The following is a 26,419-nucleotide window of genomic DNA, read 5'->3' as shown; positions in this document are numbered from 1 at the left end:
TAACTGTCATTCTCAATTGGATTCTCACAAAGATTGGGATATCCAATCTCTAAGTAAAGAACATCGACTGCCAGTATCTTCTAATACATCATAACGCTCAAGATTATTTGGGAAGCTGAGCTTGTATCTCAGGTGGCACATTGTCCTTGCCAATAAAACGAATCCACCGCCCAGTGTCCTCAAATTCATCCTTGACTCCTTCAACCACCTGGTTGTTCGCCGTTATCTGGCCAGCCAAACCGACGACTCCAACCTCCTCAGCGTAGATAGCCCAGAGTCTCAACAACTCATTGAAGATTTCAGGCTTCTCCTTGCTCAAATCGTGCGTCTCTCCCGGATCCGCTACAATGTCAAAGAGCTCCCACCGTTGCGGGCCGCGAGGGAGAGGCACATAAGTAATCTTGTACCATCCCTTCCGCAGGGCACCACTTCCAGCGATTTCCCAGCCCGTAACATGGTCGTCGCCATGGATCGATGACGGTGCAGGGGAAGTGTCCGTGCCAGCGACCGTTATGGCATCCAGGAAGGGCTTCCAACTGACACCCCGAACCCGCTCGATCTTCCGTCCTCTATATGTGTTTCCCGGATGTTGCAGCCCGGCGTATTCCAGGATAGTCGGGACAATGTCCATTACTGTACAAAAGGCATCGATAACGCGACCACCTTCATGCAGGGCTTCCGGATTGCCTGCTGGCTTAACAATCAAAGGCACACGGCAACCGCCTTCCGTGGAGAACATCTTGTAGAGTCGCGATGGGGCCGTAGCTGCTTGGGCCCAACGACTGCCGTACCACACGTAGGAGTTTGGCCGCCCGATATTCTCTAACGAATTATCATAGTACTTCTCCAGATGTGCTGCGATACCACTGCCGCCGAGAGGTGATGCCTCGTAACTGGCGCCCTCGGCACCATTATCCGACATGAAGCAGATGATGGTATTGTCGTATTCATCCGACTGCCGCAAATAGCCCACGACTCGGCCGATATTCTCATCCATCACTTCCACCATTGCGGCGTAGACTTCCATCGCACGAGCGGATTTTGCCCGCTCTTCGTCGTTCATCTGCTCCCAGTCAAGGTCACCTGGTCCGGTCACAACTTCGTGGGGCACAATGCCTGGCGCCACCAAGCCCAGTTCCTTCAGTTTCTCGAGACGCTTAAGTCTCAATGCAGCTGGGCCGTCATTGTACTTCCCGCGGTACTTATCGACATAGGACTTGGGGGCTTGCAAAGGCCAGTGCGGAGCAGTGAAAGGGAGGTAAGCGAAGAACGGCTTCCCTTTCTCCGACTCCGGACGCTCGGAAAGGAACTCGATGACCTTCGAGGCGTACGTCTTGGAAGAATAAAAGTCCTCAGGCAGCTTTGTCGAATATTCAGCGTCTTCCATGTGGAGAGCTGTCACAGTTGACTGAAAGAAAGGGTGGACGTCCGCGACAATGTCATCATACTGAGGCTCATAGCCTTGGGACCTGTTAGCAACCTTCAGTATGCATCTTGCACGAGCTCACCGTAATGATTCGCCGCACCAGAAAGCATAGCGTACGATTTGGCAAAGCCCCGAGCATGCGGCGAGTACTCCCGCTTCAAACCCAGGTGCCATTTCCCCGACATCAAAGTATAGTAGCCTCCATCCCTGAGTAGCTCCGGCAACGCCACAACCTTCTCGTTCAAGTGCCCTTCATGGCCTGGGGCACCTTGGTGAGCGCGAGACCTGGATATGTACTCCGGCAATTGGCCTAAGCCGGTCAAATGGTGGTCCGTTCCAGTCATGAGCATAGATCGCGTGGGAGCGCAGGCCGCAGCAACATGAAAGGAATTGAAGCGCAGTCCACCCGGCGAATAGGCCAAGGCATCGATGCTAGGAGTACTGATCTCGGATCCAAAGCAACCGCAGTCGCTGAATCCGAGGTCATCGGCGACGATGACCAGGAAGTTAGGCCGGGATGTCATCAAGGACAATCGGGTCGGGAATCCGCAAGCTGTGAATATAGACACAACTTGTACTCTAAAAGGATTATTATCGACGATGCGAACAGCAACTGTTCAATATATATAAACCTTGTATAGTCGCCGGATGATTGGGTCGCAAGGCCGTCGGGAAGGGAAGGACTCCACGTCGGCTATACAGTAGTCTGCGACCGGTCAATGCCCAATCACAAAGTGAAGAAACTCAGCCATTCCATCTCAACATCAAGTCCAGCTATTGCACCATCGTAGAGTAAACGTCCAATCGCATCAGAGCATGCTATGCCTTGCTTCCAACTGCATCGGTTGTGTAATCGGGCTAATTGGTAAACTGCCAGTGGAGTCAGCAGGTGTCAGCAAATCGGCGTTTTGGAAACTACCTTATCCATGTCGGTTCAGTGCCATTCGTCTCCACTTCACATTAGATGCCGGGACAACCAATCGATGAATATGCCTGCCAGTGTTACTGGAGGTGTGCTGTCATTAAGGCGCGACCCCATAAGTGTAGGCCACTCCTACTTCGTCAACTCGAAGGTGCCTGACAGAATTGATGAACAGGAGAAGACCATATTTGCTCTTCTTCCGATTGCCTCGAGCAGCTGGAACATGTGATTCTCTCGGTATGTATGGCCGGCAAGGAAGAGCAGACAGGTGATTGACTGATAAGTGATTGATTGTCCATGCTGACAGCGTTTAATTAAATTATATGCTTTCGATCGGGAATCTCGGGGTAAGAAGATGGGTTACTGACGACCAATGTTCTCTATCGCCAGTGCACTGGATGCGAGATGGTGTTAGTCGATGCTGATAAAAGTAGGATACCAGCGCATCTCTGTCATTAATGCATGTGCCAGGTGCCGGTCATAGAGTGAGGTAAAGGTGCCTAAGGCAGGCGAAGCGAACTCGCTTGACCTTCTTTGTCCAGTCCGTTTCGTCTCATTCTTCAATGCTCCAACGGGTTTCAATGAAATCCATTACGTGATCGGACCAGAGCTTGAATATCATACCCATTCGATTATCGAATCAAGGAGTTGACCGGCATAAGACCCAAGCAGTAAGCACATGTCATTAGATCTGCCTGTGAGCTAGCTAGCAAGGATCAGATCATATTATGTACATCATAATAGGAATGTATAATACATTTGTCAAAAGCCCGAGGATCTTCATTGACCGCCGACTGACGATTCATCCTCAAGCATTGAACTGCCGCCACCGACGGTCATTCAAGCCACCAGACAGCGCAGCGGCAGCCCTGACGTCCAGCCTTCTCTTGTTGTTGCCGTGACTACTAGACGACCCCTTACTCTCACCCAGGATAGCCCACTCAGCAACAGTAGCACCTTTCTCGCCGCCTGCCTGATTACCCGAAATCAGCAGAGTGGCGTAGCGAGACGATTGTACAGTCTGCGACAGATTCACTTCGGTAGTATTACCAGTAGACATGATAACTTCGTTGTTCTGGGTGCTCTGGGCGTTGTAGGGCTGAGATTGCGCGATGTTCGTCAATGTGGTGACGACTTTATATTGGGAGTTACCGTGAGCGGAAGACATCGCGGCCACGGGGTCCTCAAGCATCTCATCGTGGAAGATGACAGTGGCATTGACGGGTGGGGCTTGCCACCAGTTAAAGTGGAAGCCAGAGACCTTGGAGTTGATCTCGATGTCGGCCAGGGTCACGGTCAACGAGCTCATGTTGGCGGTGGTAGGCTGCCACTTGGTAGAGGTTGCACCATCCACGGCTGCGATGGGGAACTGGCCGGGAACATAGTCATTAGGCGAGTACACAGGGCGACATTGCACCATGTTTCCAGGGGTAGTATTGTTGAATCCGATCTGTCTGTTGGGAACAACCAGGGGGCCGGTGGCTGGAAGCTGGTAGGCAGTTGAGTTGCTGGGGTCGCCAACCAAGACAGGAATGGTGGCGTTGGCAAAGCGAGAGTCTGCCGTGTCGAGAGGCGCAACGTTTGCGGCTCGGCTGATAGTCGTATGGGTGCGGTTGGAGCTCGCGGAAATGGGCCATCCACGCCAATAGAACGTGCGGTACGCCACGTTGGAAACCTGAGGGGGCAGGTTGGGGTCGATATGAATGGCATCATCGGGAAGCAGTCTCAGTCCCAGGTATCCGAAGAGGACAACCTGGTTAGCACCACCATGTCCTGTCAAAAAGGGATAAGCTGGGTGAGTGCCACCGTTGATACTGGCCTCATCGATCATTTGTTCGGAAAGTTGGTAAAATGGAGCTCTCATGTACGGGTCGTAAGAGAGCTGATGGTAGGTATAGGCAGAGCAGCCGGATGGTGAGACATCATTTGCAGTAATTGAAAAGATAGCCCACGTCATAGCGGGTCCGTCCGGAGACTGTTTGTTGGCATACTGTAGGCACATGAATGGTTAGTCCCGTTCAGTGTAGGAGAAGCAGGATGAACTCACATAATCGAGGTCATTCAACGAGTCCTGGGCTGTATAGTTGTTGTCGTAGACCAAAGGATACGTGACAAGCACTACGTCAGCCTGCTTTACCACAGTGGTACCGTTCATGGTGGTATACTCCATCGTCACGCCGTTCTCCCTGATGACGAGGACATTTTCTGAGATTTCCGTCCAGGTCTCATTCTGTTCGAGACCGAACTGCTTCCGGAAGGAATTGGCGTAGTTGAGTGTCTCGGAGATAAGCGGCAGCGTGAAGCCACCGCCATCAACGTGGTTGGCATATTCATCCTAGAAAACCGATTAGATTGGAGCTAGACACCCAGAGAGTCAAACGTACCGGATCAGTCATATTGGTCAGCGTCCAGGACGAACCATTGCGCTGAACGATGTTCGAATACATGGTGGCAATGGAGTCGTAAATGGGAAAATGCTGCTCGCGGAAAGTCTTTGTGTCGCCGCTGGCAATCCATTGATACATCAGAGATAGCCCAATATCACCGTCCAAGTGATACTGGTAGTCCCAGCAAGGACCAGTACCAGTACAGTTACCAAAGCGACCACTAGTCCAAGGATAGATGGCTGCCGAAGGAGAGAAGGAGGTCTGGTTCTTTGAGCTTGTAAAAGCAGTGTTGATATTCTCAAGTGCCTGTGGGTACAGCTTGGTTCGGTAATTGGTCACTCTCTGCGCAGCCTCGGGGTGAGATGCCACCAGACCTGGCTGCATCCAGACGTCGGCATCCCAGAAAACCAGACCCGCATACGAATCAGAGGTCAAACCACCGACGGAGATGCTGTTGACATTGACTGGAGCTCCGGAAACAGCCTTGATGGCATTCTTGCCCACGGTGTTTTGCAGAAGGTAGTACGTGTTTGCGACCGCGATAATCTGGGAGTTGAGGATGTGCTCATCATCCGGCAATTTTCCGGTGGCAGGGTCAACAAAGCTGTCTACCGAACCGTCCAGGAGAATGCTAGCCCACTCTGCCACGTGCGACTGCAGCGATTCCATGTAGCCGGCTCCCATTGCCGCAGACACCGCTTGCTTTGCCGTCTGTTGGGGGTTAGAAAATGCGTCCGACGACGCAGCGCCAACGAACTTGGTGATCCGGATTGTCTCATTTGCAGAGAACTTGACATTGACAGCCTGCGCAATGGATGATTCATTGCTGTGGACATAGGGCTTGTCTTTGACAAGGGCTTGGGAAGACAGATCCACGCCAGCGGAGGCAGTCAAATTCGTGTAGACATAGGCCGTGACATTTGAGATACCCCAGGGCCGCACAGCCGAGAAGATAGCTCCACTGTCTTGGCCGGATTCCACGAAATCGGTACGGACAGCCGAGTAACCATCAATGACATTGACCACTGACGCCTGAGACCCCTGGGAAGGGGTAATCTCCATATCCACCACGGCTTGGTTGACATGCAGCTTATGAGCAAACAGCCGGTATGTGATGTTGAAGGAACCCTTGTTACATCTAGGAGTCCATGTGTACGACCAAGACAACACCCCAGACTTGAAATCGTACGTGGATTGGAAATCAGTGATGGTCTTGTTGTCCACGGTAGCATCGAGATAGGTGCCGTTCCCGAGGTCGAGAATCAGACCACTCCAGTGCGGGACACCGCTAATCACGCTCTCACCCCCGTACTGGTTGAGCCAAGGAAAGTTAGAGCCATTTGTGGTTGGCTGATAGTCGAAAAACCCAGCAATAGTCGCAAAAGTCTGTCTTCTGGAATACAGAGGCCAGCCGTTAATCACGTCGCCGCCAACTGGAACGTCCAATTCGAAGAATGGGCCGACACTCGCAACGTTGATACCGAGGTAACCATTGGCAATGGAACCGCGTGATTGGAAGTGGCCCTGATCCAGGGTTGTAGTCGAGAGAAGCCAATGATCATCATCCCAGGTCACACCAGGGAATTTAGTCTTGTAGACATGCGACGAATTAGTGTCAACTTGTTTGTGCCCATGACCGCCGTGTCTCTTCAAGCTCCTCGCAATCCGGTCATTATTGTTCGGTAAGCCGATCGTTGCGGGAAGACACGCGAGTAGTGACACCCACGTCGCCAGGTTCTATCAATCTGGTGAGCTAACGTCGCTCGACATTGATTGAAAGAGCAGATTGCTGTGCTCACCTTAGAAAGCATCCTGGATAGCCTCTCAGGGCAGTGAAATCAGCCCGAAAAAGGGTCCTATTGCAAAGACTTTTTGAAAGTCAGCCTGCTCTCTTGTAAATTAAACATGAGCAGGTTCCATCCTGCTTAAATAACAAGAGAAGCTGGCCACCCTCAGGAAGGAAGGAGAAAACAAGTGCTGGTTGGTTTGCTTCTCTCATTTTCTCCGCACTCGTATCCGATACCGGAAAGACCGAATGTCGATCCCCCCGCCGTTGACTGGGTGCCCCCGGACGGGTTCCCGTGTCTCCGAATCAACGGCGGGCTGGTCACGTCACTGCCCACAGTGCCCAGGAACACCCCGAGATTTCAGGAATCAGAAGGCCTGGATGACGCACAGACTTTCTGAACTTACCCAACGTCGTATCCAGCAAACTTTGTCCGCAAGCTAATTTCCAAGACCTGGTGGCTTACCGTGATTTGGCCATAAATTGTGTAATAAGAATTGATCGCAGCCTAGCAAGTAGCAAGATTGTTTCTGCGGGGTAACCGCAAGCCACAGTCCGACCGGGACGGTCCCGTTCTTTAGAGTTGACTGGCAGACACGGCAATCCGGTGAGCAGCGAGACCGGGAGTTGAAAAAGTGGAGTGGCTTGAAGTGGGAACGGGGAAAAAGCCTCATCAATGGTTCTGTGAACTTTCTGAACCCAAAAGAGCGATTTAGACGATGGAAACAGGGGCCAAGCAGCCTCTTTCATCATCAGCTCTTGGTGTGCATGGGTACAGAATAGTAAGTCACCAAAGAAGCCAAAAGAGAGTTTCTGGAGAGTTCTGCCTGCCCCGCACAAATATCCGGCTTTAGCCCGGCAGTCAGGTGCCAGCCACCCTTGGCCTTGGGCAGCTCTCAGGTGAATGGTATTAGCTAATGAGAAAAGTGGGAGAGCTTTACAAGAAGACGGATTTGAATCGGATATGGGTATTTGTACGAATAGTGCTACAGTAGTATAGAGCACAGTATAGACAGAGAAGCAGGGCAACTCTCTAGTCACCGAGTGAAAGTTCAATTAGAATGAGTAAGACTTCAATCTCATTTCCCCCTCTCCTACTAGCCCCTAGTGGTCCACGGGAAACCGGTCCAAAAACTTAAAAGTCCTAAGGCCCTCCTTAATCCCATTGGCAAAGTCATCAGTGACCGACTGAGCCACGTACACGCCGTCCCGAGACGTAGCAATCCCCGCGTTGCGGAGAGCAGCTGTGCCGCTTCCCAGCGCCCCAACAGTCTTGCCGAACCGGAATCCATCAATAAGAATCTGCAGGGGCCGACCGGTGGGGTACAGAGAACTTGCAGCGCTAGTTGCGTTGGCCGACCCACCAGTAAACGAGGAGGTCGTGAAGAGGCTCTCTGCGCCAGCGGCAACAACCACAGCGTCAAATTGGATTGCATCTGAAGTAGAGTAGGTTTGGTCGACACCGCTGGCCAGACGTTCTGCGACAACAACCACGTCGACACCGGCGTCCTTCAGGCGGTCGCGGAGGGCGGAAGCTCCATCAACCGAGCCTGAGCGCTGGACAGAAGCCAGGACACCGACCTTGAGGCCATCGAGCTTCTTCAGCTTGGTTCCAAAAGTGCCGACGTTGGCGGTCTTGTTGTTGTGATAGAAAGTCGGGTCGGGCTGAGGTTCGGCGACGCCAATTGCGCGCGCAACACGTCGGGCAAGGTCGTTATCGATGCGGTTCAATTGGATGATGACATTGTTCCTCACAACGGGGGATTGAACGTTTGCGTTTTCGAAGCGGATGGCGTCGATAACAAACTGCTGCTCGGCAGGGACCAGAGAATTGTAGAAGAGACGTGGTTGAGACCAGACATCCGCAAAGCTTGGGCTGACCGCACGGACAAGTTTGCCGCTGGTGGTACGGCCAGGAGTTGTGAAGAAGCCATCGCCGACGCTCTGGTTGGCTTGTTTGGGCGAACCATTGACGGGTGTCTTGGGCGAATACGCGTGAGGATTGAGGGGGATGAACATTTGGCCTGCACAAAGGTGAAAAGATTAGAATGGGAGTGCTGACATCAAAGTTAGAGAAGTCTCACCTGCTCCATCGCGATTGTTGTTGTGGACGGGAACGCGAGGCTGGTTAATGGGGAGTTGTTCAAAGTTGGGGCCACCGTTACGGTTCAGCTGAGTGTCCAGGTAGGAAAACAGACGGCCTTGCAGGAGCGGGTCCTCAGTGAAGTCGACACCGCGGACAATGTGACCAGGTTGGAACTATTTGCAATCAGCCTAGAGGTTCATTCTGTATCAGCGTCCTGTGGCACTATACCATAACTTGTTCGGTCTCGGCGAAATAGTTGCGAGGGTTGCGGTTCAGCTGCATCTTGCCCAACTTGGTGATAGGCACGAGTTCCTCAGGCACGATCTTGGTGGGGTCCAGGAGATCAAAGCCAAACCGCAGTTGGTCCTCTTCATCCATGATTTGAACGCCAAGCTGATTGAATTGGGAATTAGCTTCTTGTTGCTCGTTTTGACGTTTACTAGACTACTGGGAAAGGATGACGACGGAAGACGACTTACTTCCCACTCAGGATAGCGTCCAGCCTCGATTGCGTCGTGCAAATCCTGACGCATAAAGTCTGGATTCTTGCCGGAGGTCTGCTGGGCCTCTTCCCAGACCATGCTGGCCTTGCCCTGCAAAGACGTCCAGTGAAATTTGACCAGCTTGGAAGCACCGTCATCGGTTACGAAACGGAAGGTATGCACACCAAATCCGTCGACATGTCGGAAGGATCGAGGAATTCCATGTCCAGACATAGCCCAGAAAAGCGTGTGCATCGTGCTCGGCTGCTGGCTGAAGAAGTCCCAGGCCGAGTCATGAGCAGTGGCAGCCTGAGGGATCTCATTGTCACCTCTGGGCTTGACGGCGTGGATCAGATCGGGGAAGAGGATAGCATCCTGGATGAAAAATACAGGGATATTGTTACCGACGATATCTATAGCAGTTAGCCAAACGACGTGCACGTGCGAATTGGACTACCAAACGTACCGAAATTGCCCTCGTCGGTATAGAAACGGGTGGCAAAACCATGGACATCGCGAGCCAGATCCGAACTGCCCCTGCTTCCTGCGACCGTCGAGAAACGGACAAATACAGGAGTTTGCTTGCCTTCCTTGGCCAGGAAAGAAGCCGCAGTGATGTTCGAGAAGTCGCCATATGAAGTGAAGACTCCATGGGCACCGGCACCGCGGGCATGGACCGCACGCTCGGGGACCTGCATACTCGGTCAGATCATCCGGTCCATCATAGGAAAAGCGAGAAGGAATCTCGGTCTCATACCCGTTCATGGTCGAAGTGCTGGATCTTTTGACGGAAAATAAAATCTTCGAGCAGGGTGGGACCACGGTCTCCGGCCTTGAGACTGGTCTGATCTCCAATAGGGCCGCCTACGTCGGTCGTCATAAAGGTATCATTGTCGCTAAGATAATACTGGGACAAGAATTGCTCTGTGGCTGCGGCAGCGTCGCCGTCGGATACCTCATCACGACGGTTGAGCTCGCCGGTCATGTAGGGACAGACCGCATTGGCGACGCCGATGAGGCCGGGGATAAACGTGAGACGCATCCTTGGTGAGTCCCCGTTATGCGGTGACAAATTGGGAAAAGGAAGGCGCGTTCAATTGGGCGTTGTGCTGGATCATCAGAGGGATCGGAAGGATAAAGAGGAGCAAGAGGCCTGCTTATATGTGCATCAAACCCACTGCTTCTCAGCATCAGCAGGGGGTGCCGATCACCACATGGGATGCAACAATACCAAGAACTACTAAGCAGGGAAGCAGACGAATCAATTTTGCGGATATGGGATTATGCAAGTAGAACCGTCTACTCCGTAGAAGGTGCAGCAAGGTACGTGATATAGTGGGGACCCAACGGCCTGACGGAGATGATGTGATGATCGTTCAACTATTTACTAGTTCCTGAGTCCTGACACTTGGTTTGTCACAGAGAAGAAGCAGTCGGCGAGAACGAGTCAGATTCCCCCATTTAGTCAGTTGCAAACAAACAGTGCATCCTCCAATGGAAGGTGCGGGCAGCAGCAGATCCATTCTTGGCGGGAATGGCCATTTCGCTTGTGAAGAAGATGATCATCAGCTCAATCGACAGTACCAGACAAAGGCCGCAGTATGTGGTGTGTACTCTGCTCATGTTCTCACTAAGGAAGTGGTCGAGGCCGCGATGCTTGGTAATATTTTGTAATTGCATGGGTCTGGGCTACCCGGGGGAGAAGAGACCAGCGTCAACATCCCCACTTCGACAATCGCCTTTATTTGTTCGGATGTCGATGGCTTCATCTTGGCAAGTCTCACAACCGACAATCATTCCAACTTTGCTCCGTATCCACTCACCGTCCAGTTGCTGGTCATGACGTTGCTGCGCCGGGCAATTCATCTCTCTCATTCCAACTTTATCGCAGCATACTACGGAGTATATTTTGTCCTGTTGCACAATCCTTTCGGATATTCCTCGGCATAATCGGTTCCTGGATCTTCGCCTCCCAATTAACGAGTGATAAAGCAGAGACGATCATTGGATACGCTCTGCGGTCCTTGTTGAAGTCCAAAAAATCAGCACGCATATGCGATCAGTCCCGTGCTGAGGCAAGGCGATGCTTGTGGCCGTCTATTTTTAGAGATCCTGGTCAATCAAGGTCAAAGATACTTGCATAAGGCATCTTACACCGTAATTTGGAGGCTGTGTTGACTGAGCAGACAGGTACTTTGTACTGCGACCGTATGATCGGTCAGGAATGTGTGCCAATGCAACTAGAAGAGCCAAGAGTCACCCAATGCACTTGGTGTGCATTTGTCACATTTGTGTCCCAGCGGATTGGTGGGAAAAGACAGGGTCCCTATCACGGTGATTTAGGCGTTGTAGCCTAATGTGCTCCTTCAGACAAGATATTAATAATATTGCAGCATTTTGAGCTGATTTGCTAGTCAGAAGCGTGGCAATTGAACCTCCATCCGGTCCATCTTGAGCAGGTCTTGACAGCATTCCAGAATCCTGCCCCTTGCTTATTACCTAGACGTGCATGAAACCCAATCGCTTCATGAACAATAGAACTACTCCCACAAATCCAATGCCCCAAAATTCAGTCAAAGTGAAGTCCAAATAAATAATGATCAAATGAGCTTACCTTCTCTCTGCTTACTGCCAAGCATCCCCCGCGCCTTGGCTTATGCAATAACCCAGGCTATCACCAAAAGGCCCAATGAAGGAATGATTAAAATAGCACTGGACGTAGCTAGCCTGCATCTCTGGCTTAATGTAAGCTTGTGAGTAGATATACTTTAGGATTTTAATTTCCATTCCGGCCGAGCCGTCGCCGTAGACCTAGTTCAGACAATGCGCCGATAGCTATCGCAGGGACCATACCACTTAGCAGGGATGATGCTAGGGCTAGAAGCGAATAGAATCAGTTGCATGACACAACTCCAATATGGTCATGGTTGGCGACGGCTGGAAATTAGTTGTGGACGGATGCTGAACCCATGTAGGTTCTATGATATATTCAGGTGTTGCTATTACTCTTTGATTTGTGCACGAAGAGTTATCGCTAGAAAAATAGCTTCCAGGTATGTTATGTGAGTAGCACACATGATATTCCAGGAACTAAGGGGTCCAAGGCGTAATGAATCTTAACTTCCAAATATTTGATATAACCCGTCGGGCTAAGCAACTGTCTGGACTCTAGAATCTCTTGCGGATGAAAGATCCTGAGAAAGGCAGAACCCCGAACTTCTCCATCCTCTCGCCCCACAATTTTATCGAATTATGTCGGTCATTTCTAATCAAAAATTGATGTATTTTCATCAAATAAAGTTGCCTTTAGTTACCCACCCCCTCTTTTCGGTTGCACGCTTACTTTGCCATGTCCGAGATTGGAGAATCTCCCTCCCGCCGCGGATGCGTAAAGCATTGAGGAACGTGGCGCTGAGCGTCAAGGGCCTTGGAGTTGATAATTTGACCTACAGCAACTCCAAAGTCTTAATATCCGCATTGGCCCCGTGGCATAGGACGAAAAATCGCTCCGTAAGCCGTCTTACTTCGCTCTCTAACCAGGCTACTCAATTCCAGATCCAGATGAGGATGCGCTGGGGGTTACTTACAATGGCCTAGATTGCGAAACAGAAGATTACTTCACTCGTCCCATCGATTGCGCATATGTGATGATATATACCTTTCAAATTGCGTTTCCTACTGCGCTAGATTCGCCACAGAGGAGAGGGTCCCTTGCACTTCGAAATGGTAAGCAATCCACCAGGTATTTCGAGTACTTTTAGCCTGTTCTTCAGCTAACGTGCACCTCCATTAGTGTCGGAGACTACCCATTAAGGGCTTCTACAAGGATGAGCAGCCCTTTGGGTGCTACCATATCAGAGACTTGAATGGTTCTGCTTGTCCACACGTCAAATTCATCATGCACAATAACTTTGTCGCGACGGATACCAGAATCCTCTTGGGCGAGTTGCTACCGATTCTCTGAATCATGCTTACGCAGTTCGGGACGCAGCGGTTCATTCACCAGATGGTCTCACATTAACTAGACAGTCATTCTCGGCCATGGCCCAAGGATTCACTATCCAATACTGACATGTCTTTACAGGTCTTAATTATCTCGCTCATGGGGTCACAGGACCGACTGATTGAAGCATATTTCGACGGCCGGTCGCTGGTCTTGCGTCCAACCAAAATGTATGATTTCAGCGACAAGACCCTGGCGGCTTCCAAAACATCTACCCAGTGGCATATGGGCGGGTCGGTTGAATACCGTTCAGGCTACCTGATTGTCGATGATTCCCAGTTACTTCTTTTCGGTCGTGGCTGTCGCTGAGCTGTGTTATTTAACAGCGTAGAATTCCCGGATGGAGGGAGTCTGGCCCATTTTCTCAGTATTTCGTTAATCTGTGGGCTGGCTACCCGTTTGGATATGTTGATAGGGTGTCGCCGGACAGTCTTTGGGCGCCATTACGACTTGATCTGTTCTGTGGTAGTCAGCTGTTTGCACTTGATAGCGATTGCTGTATGGTTGACACAGCATTCAATATGGCATGGAGATGATATGGATGAGAATAAGTTGAATCAGCCTTGGAGTTAATGTTACGACGTCGCTTAGCTTTTGATTAAAGAGTATCTAGTGTGGGCAATACGAACAAAATGCTCCAAGGATGACGTCTGTGGCACGAGTCACACATTAGCAATTTGACGCAGCCCGTAGCTGTACAGACATTAAACAGGTGTTGAAAGGGTGTTTGAAGGTGATGACAATTGTGGCGCTTTTGGTGTAAGGTCTATCAATCTTATGCATCTTCTGAGTCATTACCAAGTCTCATTGTAGTCGTGTTACTCCTCGGTTAGGATCGCATGTAGCCTAATATTATCATATTCAGAGTCCAAACACTCCATATTTTAATCTTGAGGGTTGCCCGCATGGTAGCAAGAGCGGGATGGATCGGAATTGGCAGATGGTTGATCAACTTGATCTCATCAAACTATGTGGGGAAAGCTGACATTGATCGGCGGCAATAGCTCAGCTGAAATCGGTAAGGGTCCAACCAGAAACAACTACGTATTTATCAGTTGCGATGCACAAGTTGACAACTCATACTCAGAAATGGCCTGTTTTCAGAAAGGACGAATTGACAAGAGCAAGAATTTTGACAGATCTTTTGCCTGTGATGGGGCCATAGCGACAGCATCTTAGAAATGAGGACATTGGAGATAACCATGCACCATGTCTTCAGTTCTAGCCCCTGATCGAGCTTGCTGGCTAACACTGTCTACCTGTAGATAAAGTTCACCATCTCAGCCATGTCGGATTAGTGCTGGAGGATCGACAATGCCTTCCCCAAAACTAGCAATGTTTGACGATCGTGAGTTCGTCCAGCACCATAGTTCGCCCCACGATTCATGCATTTGGGACAAGCGCAATGGAAACTTTCTCCATTGGGCGTATCTTCCCTCTCTTAAGGGGCATGTTGCCCGATCCACGAATTACACGAATGCAGGGTTGATGAAATTGAATGCAGAGTATAAATCAGCCATAAATTCCCTGTCCTGGCTCTTTTTCTCGTTCCAGTCCTTCATTCGACTCATCTGTTGATTTGATCCGCACCCTATTAATCCTTGGATAGATCATCATGCTCAAATCAGCACTGTCTCTGGCCTTGCTGGCAGCTACTTCTCTAGCTGTCAATCCGGCCGACGTCTACACTGGCGGATACTCTGGGGGCAGCGTTCGGCTCCGGATTGGCAATGGAGGAGCTGGCCAAAGTGGCTTGATCAAGGGTACGCCTTGAACCACCTCGGCCGTCAATGACTAGCCTACTGACTCTGTCAATACATAGCTCTCGCCGATGCCTTCATCCAGTCCAGCGTCAAGAACGGCTCCTCCCCATTTAAAGTCGCCTGGTACAAGAGCGACACCACCGAGTCCATCAACTACCTCAAGGACGACACCATCGATGTCGGAATTACCTATACCCCCGCTGCGGAAGAGATCGCCATCAAGCAAGGTGTCGCCAAAGGCCCGGCATGGTATGCCTGGCGCGATCACTTTTTGCTAGTTGGACCACCCTCCAACCCGGCCAAACTCAACAAGGCCGACGACATCAAGACCATGTTCTCTAACATCTACGCCATTGCATCGGCTGGAGACGCGGCCAACGTCACCACTCCTGTTCGCTTCCTGTCTCGCTACGACAAGTCCGCTACCAACATCAAGGACTCCCAGCTGTGGATTGAGATCGGACAGGTCAGTCAGCCATTTCACTTATCCCGAATACTTTAACTGACGAATACACTAGGTCCCTTGGGCTACTCAATACTCCACCTGGTATCATCAATACATTGCCTATCCCATTCAAGCCCTGACTGCGGCCATTCTCCTCCAAGAATATACCATCACTGACCGCGGCACCTACCTCTCCATCGATCCCCAGCTTGCCAACAAGACCACCATATACAAGGCTGCCACCGATAACCCTAGCGATCCTCTGCTCAATCCCGCACACATGCTCGTCGGCAAGAAGGCAAGCAATATGCAGATGGCTGACAATTTCACCCAGTGGGTGATCAGTGACGAAGGGCAGGCTGTCATCACTGGCTTCAAGAAGAACGGACAGCAGTTGTATACTGCTGCGCCTTCCAATAAAACTGCTCCGTTTTAAGTTCTAAAAGTGGTGTGGGGTATAGAGTAGTGATTTAAGTGTTAATATCTCCTATTTTAATAATTTAATAATAATTCTCAGCAATTTTTTCACCTGTTCATAGATTAGGATTTTTGTCTTTTTTTTTTTATTTATTTTTTGGCTTCAGTGATCTAAGGAGGCACATGTGAAATGGTCCAAATTTAGCTTGATAAGTTATGTATAGGTATATCCATTGCATTATGAGCAGCATTAAAATAATGCACAGAATGCCGTGCTCCGATAGGCAGTGGATATCTCCTCTCGATGACAAATTCCAGGGATCGAAAGATCAAATCGTCTATGACATCAGTACTGTTTAGCTAAGCTTTTCGGTCTCTCCGATGTGCTTGCGGGCCTAGACCGTCGCAATTACTCCTTTGTAGACTTTTGTATAGCTACCTCGGCATCCCGATCAGTAATATAAGTACTTGGTAAAGAAAGAAGCAAAAGCATTCTATTTTGTTTCATTCGGCAACGAACGGACTGCAATTCAATATGTCATCAAAGCTTTTCCCAGGCGACCCGTCGCAGGTCATGGTGATCCGCAAAGTCACTCCGGAAATCACCACCTTCAGCGTCCCCTTCTCCCGATTTGGGCTCTTGAAATTCGGAGGCAGAGGCACACTAGGTAACATACCTATCTACCCACCAACGAATCTCAGCGCTAACAAAACCCCAGTAAAACTACGCACCGGCTCCCTCGCCATCATCTCCCCAGTAGCCTTAACCCCCGACGTCCAAGAACTCATCGCCTCCGAAGGCGGAAAAGTAAAATACATCGTCGCCCCAGACATCGAGCACCACCTGCACATCTCCACCTGGAAGCGCGCCTTCCCCGAGGCGCAAATCATCGCCCCAGAGGGCCTCTACGAGAAACGCCAGACATCACCAGCCTACAATGACGACGCCGCCTTCGACCACATCTTCACCAAGGACGGCAAACACTCGCTGAGCATCTCGGACGAGTTCCATGCGGATTTTGAGGTTGAGTACATGGACGGCCATGGCAACCGAGAGATCGTCCTCTGCCATAAACCGTCGCGGACGCTGATCGAGGCGGATCTGCTGTTTAACCTTCCCTGTACGGAGCAGTATGCGCGCTCGGAGGAGTCGCCGACGGCTGGCCTGCTGAATCGGGTGTTTATGCCGTTGTTGGAGGCGAGGGCGAGGCCGCCGACGTGGCACCGGCGGTTTGCGTGGTATGTTTTGTCGAAGCAGGATAGAGCGTCGTTTGCGGAGTCGGTGAGGAGGATCTATGGTTGGGATTTTGAGCGTGTTATTCCGTGTCATGGGGATGTTATTGAGGAAGGCGGGAAGGAGGTGTTTCGGAGTGTGTTTGAGTGGTTTTTGGGAGAGGCGAACTGATATTAGGGTTATTGTGTTGTTATTGTTGATACCTGATGTACTATAGCTGTTCGCATACCATGTTGTATAAATTGACATATTTTCGAATTAATGCAGAATGCGGCCAATCATTCTGGCGTGCTCCGAAGCCACAAAGCTTGCGAGACGTCGAATACGGCTTCCTATGACTCATTTACTTCAGGAAAACGAACACGAACACGGCTCCCACAACATATATAAACACCATTTAGAAAAATCCATGTTCAGTTCATAATCGTCTGCATTCATTATTCACAAAATCAACCATATCCACCATGTCCTCCACCGTGACCACTTCTCCCGACGGCAACAAACAATTCTACGCAACATCGTCCCCCTATGAAGACATAATCGGCTACTACCGCGCCGTCCGCCGCGGCAACCAGATTTTCGTTGCTGGAACCACAGCCGTAGACCCTCAATCCCCCGCCTCCGCTCCCCGGATCTTATTCCCCGGCGACGCAAAGCAGCAGACCATCGTCGCGTTGAGGGAGAGTGTCAAGGCGGTCGAATCGCTCGGGGGCGCGGGAGCAAGCAGCATTGTGCGCGTCAAGATGTTCGTTGCGCGCTCAGAGGATTGCATGGCTGTTGGTGAGGGGTTTCGGGAGGTGCTGGGGAAGCAGCAGGGCAATGGGATTGGTGCTGTAGCGACAATGATCGTGGTACAGAATGGGTTTGTGAACGGGGATATGATGGTAGAAGTGGAGGTTGATGCGATTGCAGATAGTTGAGCGCAGAATTGGAAGTCTCCTATTTCTGCTTGAGAAAGACTGCTACTATGCGAGTGTCTCCTTGACCTGTCTAACGAGCTCTTCGACCGTCTGCTCAAAGCTGCGGTATTTCACTCCCAGCTCTCTAGTCACCGTCTCTCCATCCAGCTTGTATGTCGGCCCGGGCCTCTTCCCAGCCTCGTAGTTCGCAGTCACTGTTCCCCGCGCCCACTCGAACTTCTCCTTGATGATATCGGCCGCATATTCGTAGCAAAACGGCTCCCCGGACGCAGGGACGTATCTCTTCCCGCCGGCCTCCGGTGTCAATAATGCCTGAACGTGCGCCTCGGCGAGATCTCTCACATCGATCCAGGCAGAGACCCTCGCAGCAGGCAGCGGATCAGCGCCCGCCGCGACGCTCCACAAAACAGCGTTGGATTCATTCAGCTGCGCAATGCTAGCCACGGGATGCACGATCGGGCCGAACACCATCGGAGGACAGAGAGTGACGAGATCGAAAGAGGGCTTCTCTCTTTCGATGAAGTTCCAGGCCTCGAGCTCAGCAAACTTCTTGGAGCCTCGGTATGCTACTACGGCGCTAGTGGCAGGGTGGACGCTTTCTTCGTAAGTGATTGGGTTCCAGTGGGCGCCAGTGTAGGTAAACTCTGGGCCTCGATTCTTGGAAATGTCAATGACGGAGGCGAATGAGGATGTCAATACCACTCGTTTGACTGTGCTTCCTGGCTTGGCGGAAGCGGCGAGGATTGATTTGACGCCATTGATGGCAGGGACAAGGAGCTCCTGCTCGTTGTCTGTGGTATCATAGGTAAATGGCTAGCGATTGGTTAATAGTCTTGTGTAGATTGGCATGATGGTAGACATACACTGGCAACGTGGATGACCGCGTCAATCCCTTCCATGACATGGTCAAACACCCCCACTTTGGAAAAGTCCTCGATTTGAACAAACTCAAGCTTGGAGGCATGTTCCGGCCGAGCAGCTATCATCTGCTCCCCCTTGGATAACGACCGTGTGGCCCCGCGCACGTCAATGCCTCGAGCCAACAGGCTGTCCACCACATGGGCCCCAATGAAGCCAGTGGCTCCCGTCACTAGTACTCGACTGGGCTTATCAGCGACATGTCCAGTTAGGGTTGAGCTTCGCAAAATCAGGTATTCTTACGATGGCAACTGCATAGACATGGTATTTGTGTTAATTCGTACGTATTATCGTTACCCCGAATGCTGATGGATCTGTCGCATCACGCCCTTTGAATGATCAATGCGGGGAATCGGCAGTCGCTCGGTATTGAGCCCGGAGCTGTTCCGAGATTCCGAGATTCCGACAAGAAATGAATCTAAGGCAGACTAAGACTAGTCTTTGTAGTAGTGAAAATTGTCAGGATAATGTAATTGAGTAGAATTCATTCTAATGTAAGATAACCAACGTTGTGGAAGAACAGACACATCCACTGTATATATATGATAATCTATAGGTTGTACATTACTGGTGACGTCAGATCGTGATTGCGGTGGGTAATGCCCAAGTCAGGCCATTACTGCTGCTTCTGGAGCACCTCTTCGGTTGTTTCGACCAGAATCTCAAACGCGCGTCGGAGGTACTTCTCCTCGGCTGCAGGGTTGGCGCTTACCACCCTGATTGCGTATACACCTGCGATGACAGACGAGGTGATAAAGATCTCACCCCGGGAATTGACGAGCTCGTATACCTCCTTAGTTATGGCGTTTGAAGCGTCGTCGATCTGAGGCACCGAGGACTCGCTATTTGATTGAAGTTGAGGGCTCTTGATTCGGAAGACAGTCAAGCAGAATGCAGGTTTGGTGATGATCTCGAATAGATTCGATCGGCTGCGCACCAGGTCGGCAAAGATGTTACCGAGTCCAATGGTCTTGCGAATGTAGGCTTTCATGCCGCTGAGCCCATAGCTACGCATGACAAACCAAATCTTCAGCGCGCGGAATCGCCGACCAAGAGAAATGGACCAGTTGCGGTAGTCGATGACCCGGCCTGTCTCGGAGTAGGGGTTGCGCAAGTAGGCTGGAGTGATATCGAGGGCGTCTGTGAGGTCAAAGCGGTTGCGTACATATAGGCAGCTGTTCATGTTAGCAATCCCGTATTCAAATGAGCTGCTTGATGGTACCTTGCGTCAAAGTTTACAAGCAACCACTTATGCATGTTCATGTTGAAACTGTCAACACCCGCCGCAAAGTCCTTGGCGATATACTGCCACTCATCGGCAACAAGCGCAGCACCGGCATAGGCAGCGTCGATATGTACCCAGATTCGCTGCCAATGCGGCTTCTCCTTCAGCACAGCCTTGATCTCCGCAAAGCGATCCAACGCGCAAGTGTTGGTCGTACCCATGCCAAGCGTGATATAGTAAGGGGTGAGCCCATCCTTATCGCACTGCTCGAGTACCTCTCGTAGCCGTGGTCCAGTCATTTCCATATTGTCCTCTAGCCGCGCAGTGACGCTGCGATACCTCGTTCCAGCAAGCAGTGCGCCTTTCGCGGTGCTGCTATGTGCCTGATTACTACCCAGTGCCACCAGTCTCGTTCTCAGCTCCATCACTCGATCCTCGTACTCGACGGTTCCGTCCTYGAGACCCTCGGCTATCGCTTGTTCGCGCACCCTCCTCTCACGAGCGGCGATCATCACCGTCGCGACTGCATCACTAGCAGTGACTTGAATGACACCACCTCCCTTGTTTTCCGAGCTGCTCAAAAAGCATTCGGGAAGACCCAATGCCTTGGCCATCCAATCCATTACAATCGTCTCCAATTCTGTACATGCAGGGGAGCAGAGCCAGTTGAAAGCGGGGGCGGTGAAAGCGGCCGAGTACATCTCACCCAGGATGCTGGGGTACGTCACACCTGCCGGAAAGAAAGCCATGAAGTTGGGAGATTGCCAGTGGGTCAGGCCCGGCTTGATTTTCGTCTCAATATCTGCCTGGATTTGGGACCATTGCTCTGGTTCTTCCGGAGGGTTCTCGGGAATCAATGGGCGAAGATAACCTGGTTCGATGGTCGGAACGACGCGCTGGGAGGGGAGACCGTCGAAGTAGTCGATGACTATTAAATGCGACTTTTAGCAAAGGCTTGAAGATTATAATGCAGACCACACACTTTCGTCGATCGCCGCATGCGCAGCGGCCCTGAATTGCTCGCGATCCATCTGCGCTGCTGCAAGAGAAGTTCAAGTAGGAAATTCCGAGTCTTCCGAGCAAAGTCCAAAGTTTGAGGGCGGGATAAGGGCCAATGAATGGGGAGGTTGAATATTTGATAGACAGACACAAAGTCAGTATATATCTCTGATACACAGAGAATCTATAGCCAGTTCTTTCTGAGAAATCGAGAAGTGCGAAAGGAGAGAAGGTTTAAAGAGAAAAAGGCAGAGGCGGCCTCCATGGCGGGGCCAAGATTGTCAGGCGGGAACATTTCCGCAGTGGGGATATGTAACGACGCGGTATCATGGTACTCTAAATTACAACGAGGCTTCCCAAAGGGGAAGAAGTCCTTAGGGCTCATACAGAGAACAATGGCCAGGCGATTCTGCTTTATATTCATCGACTGTCTATAATGTAGACTCTTTGCTTTCACTGGTCGAGTGGGGCGATGAAGGGGTGTCTTAACCGATTTGAAAGACCAAAACAACTAACAAAGAGTTCAGGGGACTTGTCTGCATAAGACACTCTCCAAAGACATCAGATTGCAATATGCACTTATTCATTGCTGTCTCTGATCAATCCTTGTCATCGTCTGCAAAGCAAGGACAGCCCGCAAGACATTCGATAACGACCGGTGAGATGTCTTAGACATAAGAAAAGCTCTTTATATAGAAGGGTATATAAGGAGATGGGAGGCAACGTAGAGATGGAACTCATCAACCATTCCACCTTTCCCAATCGCAACTTCTTCCTACTTCTCCTTGTTCAGCAGAACTTCGCACCTAGCAACTTACAAACCCATGGTGAACGCTATGGAGGTTGACCAGGTCAAGCCAGAGCGCCATGATATCGCTCCGGATGGCGATCTCATTCTGCTTTATAAGAAACATGCAAGCCGGCCTGTCGAGTTGCGAGTCTCGACTACCATCTTGAAATCCCAATCCATCTACTTCAAGGGATTGAGTGGGAGGTGGCTAGAGACCCTTCCCGTCCGGCCAGATGGACTGCGGGAGATGGCCTTTGACAGGCTCGACCCGGATGCCATGCTGATCGTCATGAAGGCTGCGCACTTGAAGTTCCAAGGGATTCCAGATGAGTTGATGTGAAGCTGCTTCACAAAGTTGCCAAGTATGTGCACATGTTTGACATGTTCCCCGCTGTTTGTACTCTGGCTCGCCCCTGGATCCAATACGTAACGATGTTTGTTGACCAATGCAACAGTACACAGCTTGCGGGTTACCTTCTGGGAATCATGTGGGTGTTTAACCTCAAAGAGCAATTCAAGAAGTCAACCCGGTCCATCATCGTCGATTGCAATGCAGTGGATATTGACTTGTCTAGGACGCTCATTGACCAGAGCATGTTCGGTAAGTGTCCATTTCTATCTTTTTGTTTCCGTCAGCATCTTGGACGTGTTGACTAACAAGCTGAATAGACGATCTCCTGGCGATACGCCACGAACTAATGCGCGATATGAGTTCTTTGATACAGTCAAAGCTCAGCACGCCCCTGAAACAGGCCGAGAAGAATGGCAAAGCCATCTGCCATGCGGAATGCGATCGCCACATACGCATTCATATGCAAGTGCTGATGGAAGCCCCTCCGAACAAAGAGACCAAGCCGTCCAGGATTGTGGAAGGATTACGGTTGCTGTTAGATGATCGCACATTCTACCATAATTCAAGTCGTAACCCTCTTGAAGGATCACGCAAGCCCTTCTGTATCGGGCGGTTGAACGATGTCACCTCACAACTCGACAGAAAGCTCGAGACGGTGGAAGGCTTCGACCTGGCAGACTGGAGACCAGAAGCCAGTCAGGAAGTGGTCTGGGGTGATGACGTCGAGCCAGAACTGCGCTTAGACTGGCCATACGACCAGAAATTCAACTTCGACTCGGACTATGAGCTTAGTCCCAGATCGAGCGCATCTCCCCCGCCTGGCAAGGGAAAGAAAGAGTGATCATCCTATGAAGTTAGGTGTGAGTATGAAAAGTAGAGATTGTCAGTGACACTGTGAGTGCTAAATTGTGTTTTGTTCTGCCTGTTTTGGGTCTTATCGAGGAGACCAGATCTCTAAATTGAAGCAAGGCTAGACTGTCAAAGTAATATGAAAAATAGACGCTCTTTTGCTATATATTATACCCGTAAGTGACTAGGGAGGATCCTTGCTGATTAATACTTTCGGTAGTGACAAAATATTCTGTCAATTGATAGGATTAATTTAGAAGAGAATGTGTGTTTGTTAGTATTAAAACTATCTAAGAAAACGAATTATCCGAAATCCGAAAAGCAAATAAGCATCAACTTCTTCAATTGGCATGTCTGTCGCCAATAGGATTGCTTGTCCAAACCCTATCCCTAAACCCTAAGTCCGTGCTGGTCCAGTGTTCAACAGAATAAACTACCCATTTAGCAGTGCTCATGCCGTTGCTAGCCCGTCTTTGGATCTTCTTAAGAAGGAACACAAGTCACACCGTTGCAACAGAAACGGTGTGTGCGGCCAGGTGTTGTACAAGGAGAAGATGTCGCCGGGTCGCAGACCCCTTGGAGTCCACCGCTATCTGGCTGTTCAGGGCTGGAACAACAGAAGCAGATCGAAGTAGGGCACGCTGTGGCAGTAGTAGTAGTCGTCGAAGTTGCTGTAGTTGTGGTAATAGAGGTAGAGGTGCTCGTTGTAGTGCAAGTAGATGCGGTAGTCGTCGATGTAACTGTGGATGTTGCAGTCGAGGTGCAAGTAGATGCGGTAGTTGTGACAGTGGCAGTCGTACTGCAGGTGGACGTAGTTCTAGTGGCCGTGACTGTGGTTGTTTTGGTGCAAGAAGTTGTAGTCTTTGGAGGCACACAAATACATTTACTTGCAGTAATAATTCATGAAGATTAGCCAAGTTCGATGAAACGAACACTATGAGGAGTGTGGTCTGTATGCCACTTACGGCGAGGATCGTCCCACTATCTCAACACCACGACGCCAGTCGTCAGATGGACCGTCGTCGCTGCAGTATCCTGAATCAGCTCCTGAGTCACGACACTTCACTGAGTTAGCATCTCTACATGCGGGCAGTATTTCAAGATTCCCACATACTTCAGTGTTGCAACGAACGAGATCACAGTCTCCGTCGTCAGGGGGCGAGGAACCGGGAAATGCCAGAGCGTAGCTGCTCAGAGCTACCACAATAGTGAAGAGGGCGACACGCATCTTTGCTCCAAAATCATGTAGATGATAGAATAAACAAAGAGTTATCGGCTGGATCCAGGAACACGTTCTACTCCTGACAGGCTTGTAGTGTGACTTTATATATCCTAAGTGTTTAGTCCATGAGGAAGCCAAAGGGTCCTTTTAGTTTCTCTATCATCCTATTCAGTCTCAAGTCTACCTATCGATCTTTCTCCAAATCAGGCATGGAATCCTTTTCCCCTGGTAAGGATGTACCTAGCTTGACAAATTCTACCAATCTGTCCTAGTCAGGATTCCAGTAACAGGGTTTCCACGAGAACTCCCTGGTCAAAGTGGAATGATGCCTTAAACAATTAGAAGTTGAAAAAGAGTGATTATGCTTCGCGCAGGTCATAGACTGGACTCATTCGCACAGACTGGGACTTAAGGGCACCTGTAAGGGATACATGCGCGAAGCTTAATTGGAATGGTGGGCTCACGCGTTCCCCAATAATATCGGTGGTAATGGCCTGGCAGATAATTCCTGGGAGTTTTAAGACATTGGAATGCTATCAGAGCGGGCGTTCTTCCATCCACTTATCCTAAAGCAGATACAGAGGCTGCGAGAGAGGTTTAAATAAACGAAGTATGGCGTCCCCCTTGCTCTCATTTTCGGGTAACCGACCCCTTCGTTAGTCTACGGGGCCGCGCGTAGCGCGACCCCGCCATCTCAATGAAAAACGACATCTCAACGATAAAATTTCTTAATATCAAAACATCATGAAGAAATCAATAACATTATAATTAGAATTTGCTAGTAAAACACATAGAAATGAAATCTACTAGCTTTCTTCTGTATTTCTTATCTTCCTCTGCTTGCCAATAATTATTCCCTTTGCCAGGCAGTGCTCTTGAAGTTCTGTCATCACCTTCTTCCACTTAGGCTGTAAGTAATTCTTCTCCACCAGCTCATCATAATCTTGCTTAATTCGCTTCATACAATTAGCCTCTTCCTTCCGTATGATTCCACCAGTCCATAGATGAGCTCTAGAAGCCTGCGCACAGCGTTAACAGGCTAGTTTTGCAGCGTCAGATTCCCTCACCCGCTCCGTAAGATGGTCGACTAGAATCGCCTGCATTTTAGCAGCCTTTGCTAGCTTAGCAAGGGTTGTATGGAATGATTCTCCCTCCGCAGGGGAAAGCTGAAGAATATAATGCTCAAACCGATCAATTTAACGCGCTGTTTTAGGGGTATTGGTAACCGAAAAGGAGGAATTGCTTGACAATTTGTTGGCGAAGAGCTTAGGATCCTGTAGTCTTTCAAGAGCGACAGATGGGTTCCATGGATTCAGCCCAGTCAGCCCAAAAGCATGCTTTAAAGTACGCGGTTTGAAAGTCTTGCGTTGTATCTCAAAGAGCGCGGATAAGAATTCTATCTTTATAAACTTCCCACACCCTGTCTGGGTAGCATCCTCAATAGCTTCACTATGCCAGTGCTTATAGGCATGGAATACACTAATATCTAGTGGCTGGAGAAGATGGCTTGTATGCGGAGGAAGGAAGTATAAGATAATACCCTTTTTCTCGCAGAAATTGATGAACTCATAGGTTATATGCGATCCATAGCCATCGCAGAGAAGTAGGCATTTTACGCCTAGCATTCGACACCGTGTATAACGCTCAAAATGCTGAATCCATTGGAAGGCAAGGAGATCGTTTATATATCCAGAATCTGACACCCCAATGGTATAATCCGGCTTGTTACAGACGTTAAACCAGCCTGCTAAGATGCACTTGCCAGGGAAGATGATAAAAGGTGGAATATAGTGACTATCTATACTAATTGCTTCCACGACTGTTGCATACTCCCGATTAGTGTTACTAGGAGAGAAAGAAGGCTTCTTAAACTCCCTAGTGACTATCCATTGATCTTTACCGATTCTAATCTGGAAGCCAGTCTCATTGAAGTTATAGAAGTCTTGTAGATGGATACAATTCTATTCCATTAACACCTTCAGGTTATGGAACCACATCTCAATGACCATAGGGTCATGCGCCTGCTTCCGCTCTAATTCGATAGCTCTCTGCCTCCATATTTAATACTCTGGATAGTGTTCAAGGAACCGTTTCGTCCATTTCTCGCTGATATAGGGGGGGGGAGTCATTGGATCGGTATGGCTGTCACAGAGTATTGAATCTGCTGCTTTACCGATTGCTTTTGGCCGCGGG

At 50.0% G+C, this 26,419-nt stretch overlaps 9 protein-coding genes across 9 annotated transcripts; 4 read left to right on the top strand and 5 right to left on the bottom strand.

Annotated features, from left to right (window-relative positions):
* Positions 1 to 103: 103 nt before the first annotated feature.
* Asppvi_005747 (arylsulfatase) lies at positions 104 to 1,950 on the bottom strand (the record flags this gene model as incomplete). The annotated part of the gene is made up of 2 exons (XM_043301661.1): positions 104 to 1,461; positions 1,509 to 1,950. The coding sequence occupies 2 exons, from the start codon at positions 1,948 to 1,950 to the stop codon at positions 104 to 106; spliced, it is 1,800 nt and encodes a 599-aa protein (XP_043157596.1).
* A 1,206-nt stretch (positions 1,951 to 3,156) lies between these two features.
* On the bottom strand, positions 3,157 to 6,546 carry treA (alpha,alpha-trehalase treA; the record flags this gene model as incomplete). The annotated part of the gene is made up of 4 exons (XM_043301660.1): positions 3,157 to 4,338; positions 4,396 to 4,683; positions 4,733 to 6,472; positions 6,535 to 6,546. The coding sequence occupies 4 exons, from the start codon at positions 6,544 to 6,546 to the stop codon at positions 3,157 to 3,159; spliced, it is 3,222 nt and encodes a 1,073-aa protein (XP_043157595.1).
* A 1,079-nt stretch (positions 6,547 to 7,625) lies between these two features.
* On the bottom strand, positions 7,626 to 10,131 carry cat1 (catalase catB; the record flags this gene model as incomplete). The annotated part of the gene is made up of 6 exons (XM_043301659.1): positions 7,626 to 8,545; positions 8,606 to 8,780; positions 8,836 to 9,000; positions 9,087 to 9,502; positions 9,556 to 9,781; positions 9,847 to 10,131. 6 exons carry the CDS (start codon positions 10,129 to 10,131, stop codon positions 7,626 to 7,628), a joined length of 2,187 nt encoding a protein of 728 aa, XP_043157594.1.
* A 4,576-nt stretch (positions 10,132 to 14,707) lies between these two features.
* Positions 14,708 to 15,736, top strand: Asppvi_005744 (uncharacterized protein; the record flags this gene model as incomplete). The annotated part of the gene is made up of 3 exons (XM_043301658.1): positions 14,708 to 14,855; positions 14,915 to 15,321; positions 15,374 to 15,736. The coding sequence occupies 3 exons, from the start codon at positions 14,708 to 14,710 to the stop codon at positions 15,734 to 15,736; spliced, it is 918 nt and encodes a 305-aa protein (XP_043157593.1).
* Positions 15,737 to 16,252: 516 nt separating this feature from the next.
* Asppvi_005743 (uncharacterized protein) lies at positions 16,253 to 17,122 on the top strand (the record flags this gene model as incomplete). The annotated part of the gene is made up of 2 exons (XM_043301657.1): positions 16,253 to 16,385; positions 16,437 to 17,122. 2 exons carry the CDS (start codon positions 16,253 to 16,255, stop codon positions 17,120 to 17,122), a joined length of 819 nt encoding a protein of 272 aa, XP_043157592.1.
* A 293-nt stretch (positions 17,123 to 17,415) lies between these two features.
* Positions 17,416 to 17,871, top strand: Asppvi_005742 (YjgH family protein; the record flags this gene model as incomplete). The annotated part of the gene is made up of 1 exon (XM_043301656.1): positions 17,416 to 17,871. The coding sequence occupies one exon, from the start codon at positions 17,416 to 17,418 to the stop codon at positions 17,869 to 17,871; it is 456 nt and encodes a 151-aa protein (XP_043157591.1).
* A 45-nt stretch (positions 17,872 to 17,916) lies between these two features.
* On the bottom strand, positions 17,917 to 19,052 carry Asppvi_005741 (SDR family oxidoreductase; the record flags this gene model as incomplete). The annotated part of the gene is made up of 3 exons (XM_043301655.1): positions 17,917 to 18,684; positions 18,735 to 18,972; positions 19,033 to 19,052. 3 exons carry the CDS (start codon positions 19,050 to 19,052, stop codon positions 17,917 to 17,919), a joined length of 1,026 nt encoding a protein of 341 aa, XP_043157590.1.
* Positions 19,053 to 19,405: 353 nt separating this feature from the next.
* On the bottom strand, positions 19,406 to 21,045 carry Asppvi_005740 (putative aromatic-L-amino-acid decarboxylase; the record flags this gene model as incomplete). Its single annotated transcript, XM_043301654.1, has 3 exons — positions 19,406 to 19,964; positions 20,012 to 20,942; positions 20,997 to 21,045. The coding sequence occupies 3 exons, from the start codon at positions 21,043 to 21,045 to the stop codon at positions 19,406 to 19,408; spliced, it is 1,539 nt and encodes a 512-aa protein (XP_043157589.1).
* A 792-nt stretch (positions 21,046 to 21,837) lies between these two features.
* Asppvi_005739 (uncharacterized protein) lies at positions 21,838 to 22,996 on the top strand (the record flags this gene model as incomplete). The annotated part of the gene is made up of 3 exons (XM_043301653.1): positions 21,838 to 22,139; positions 22,259 to 22,404; positions 22,473 to 22,996. The coding sequence occupies 3 exons, from the start codon at positions 21,838 to 21,840 to the stop codon at positions 22,994 to 22,996; spliced, it is 972 nt and encodes a 323-aa protein (XP_043157588.1).
* Positions 22,997 to 26,419: the final 3,423 nt, after the last annotated feature.

This window comes from Aspergillus pseudoviridinutans (assembly GCF_018340605.1).
Source record: "Aspergillus pseudoviridinutans IFM 55266 DNA, scaffold_4, whole genome shotgun sequence".
In the NCBI taxonomy this organism is placed as follows: Eukaryota; Fungi; Ascomycota; class Eurotiomycetes; order Eurotiales; family Aspergillaceae; genus Aspergillus; species Aspergillus pseudoviridinutans.
The sequence above is the reverse complement of the archived record's forward strand: the minus strand, read 5'-3'. Positions and strand labels throughout refer to the sequence as shown.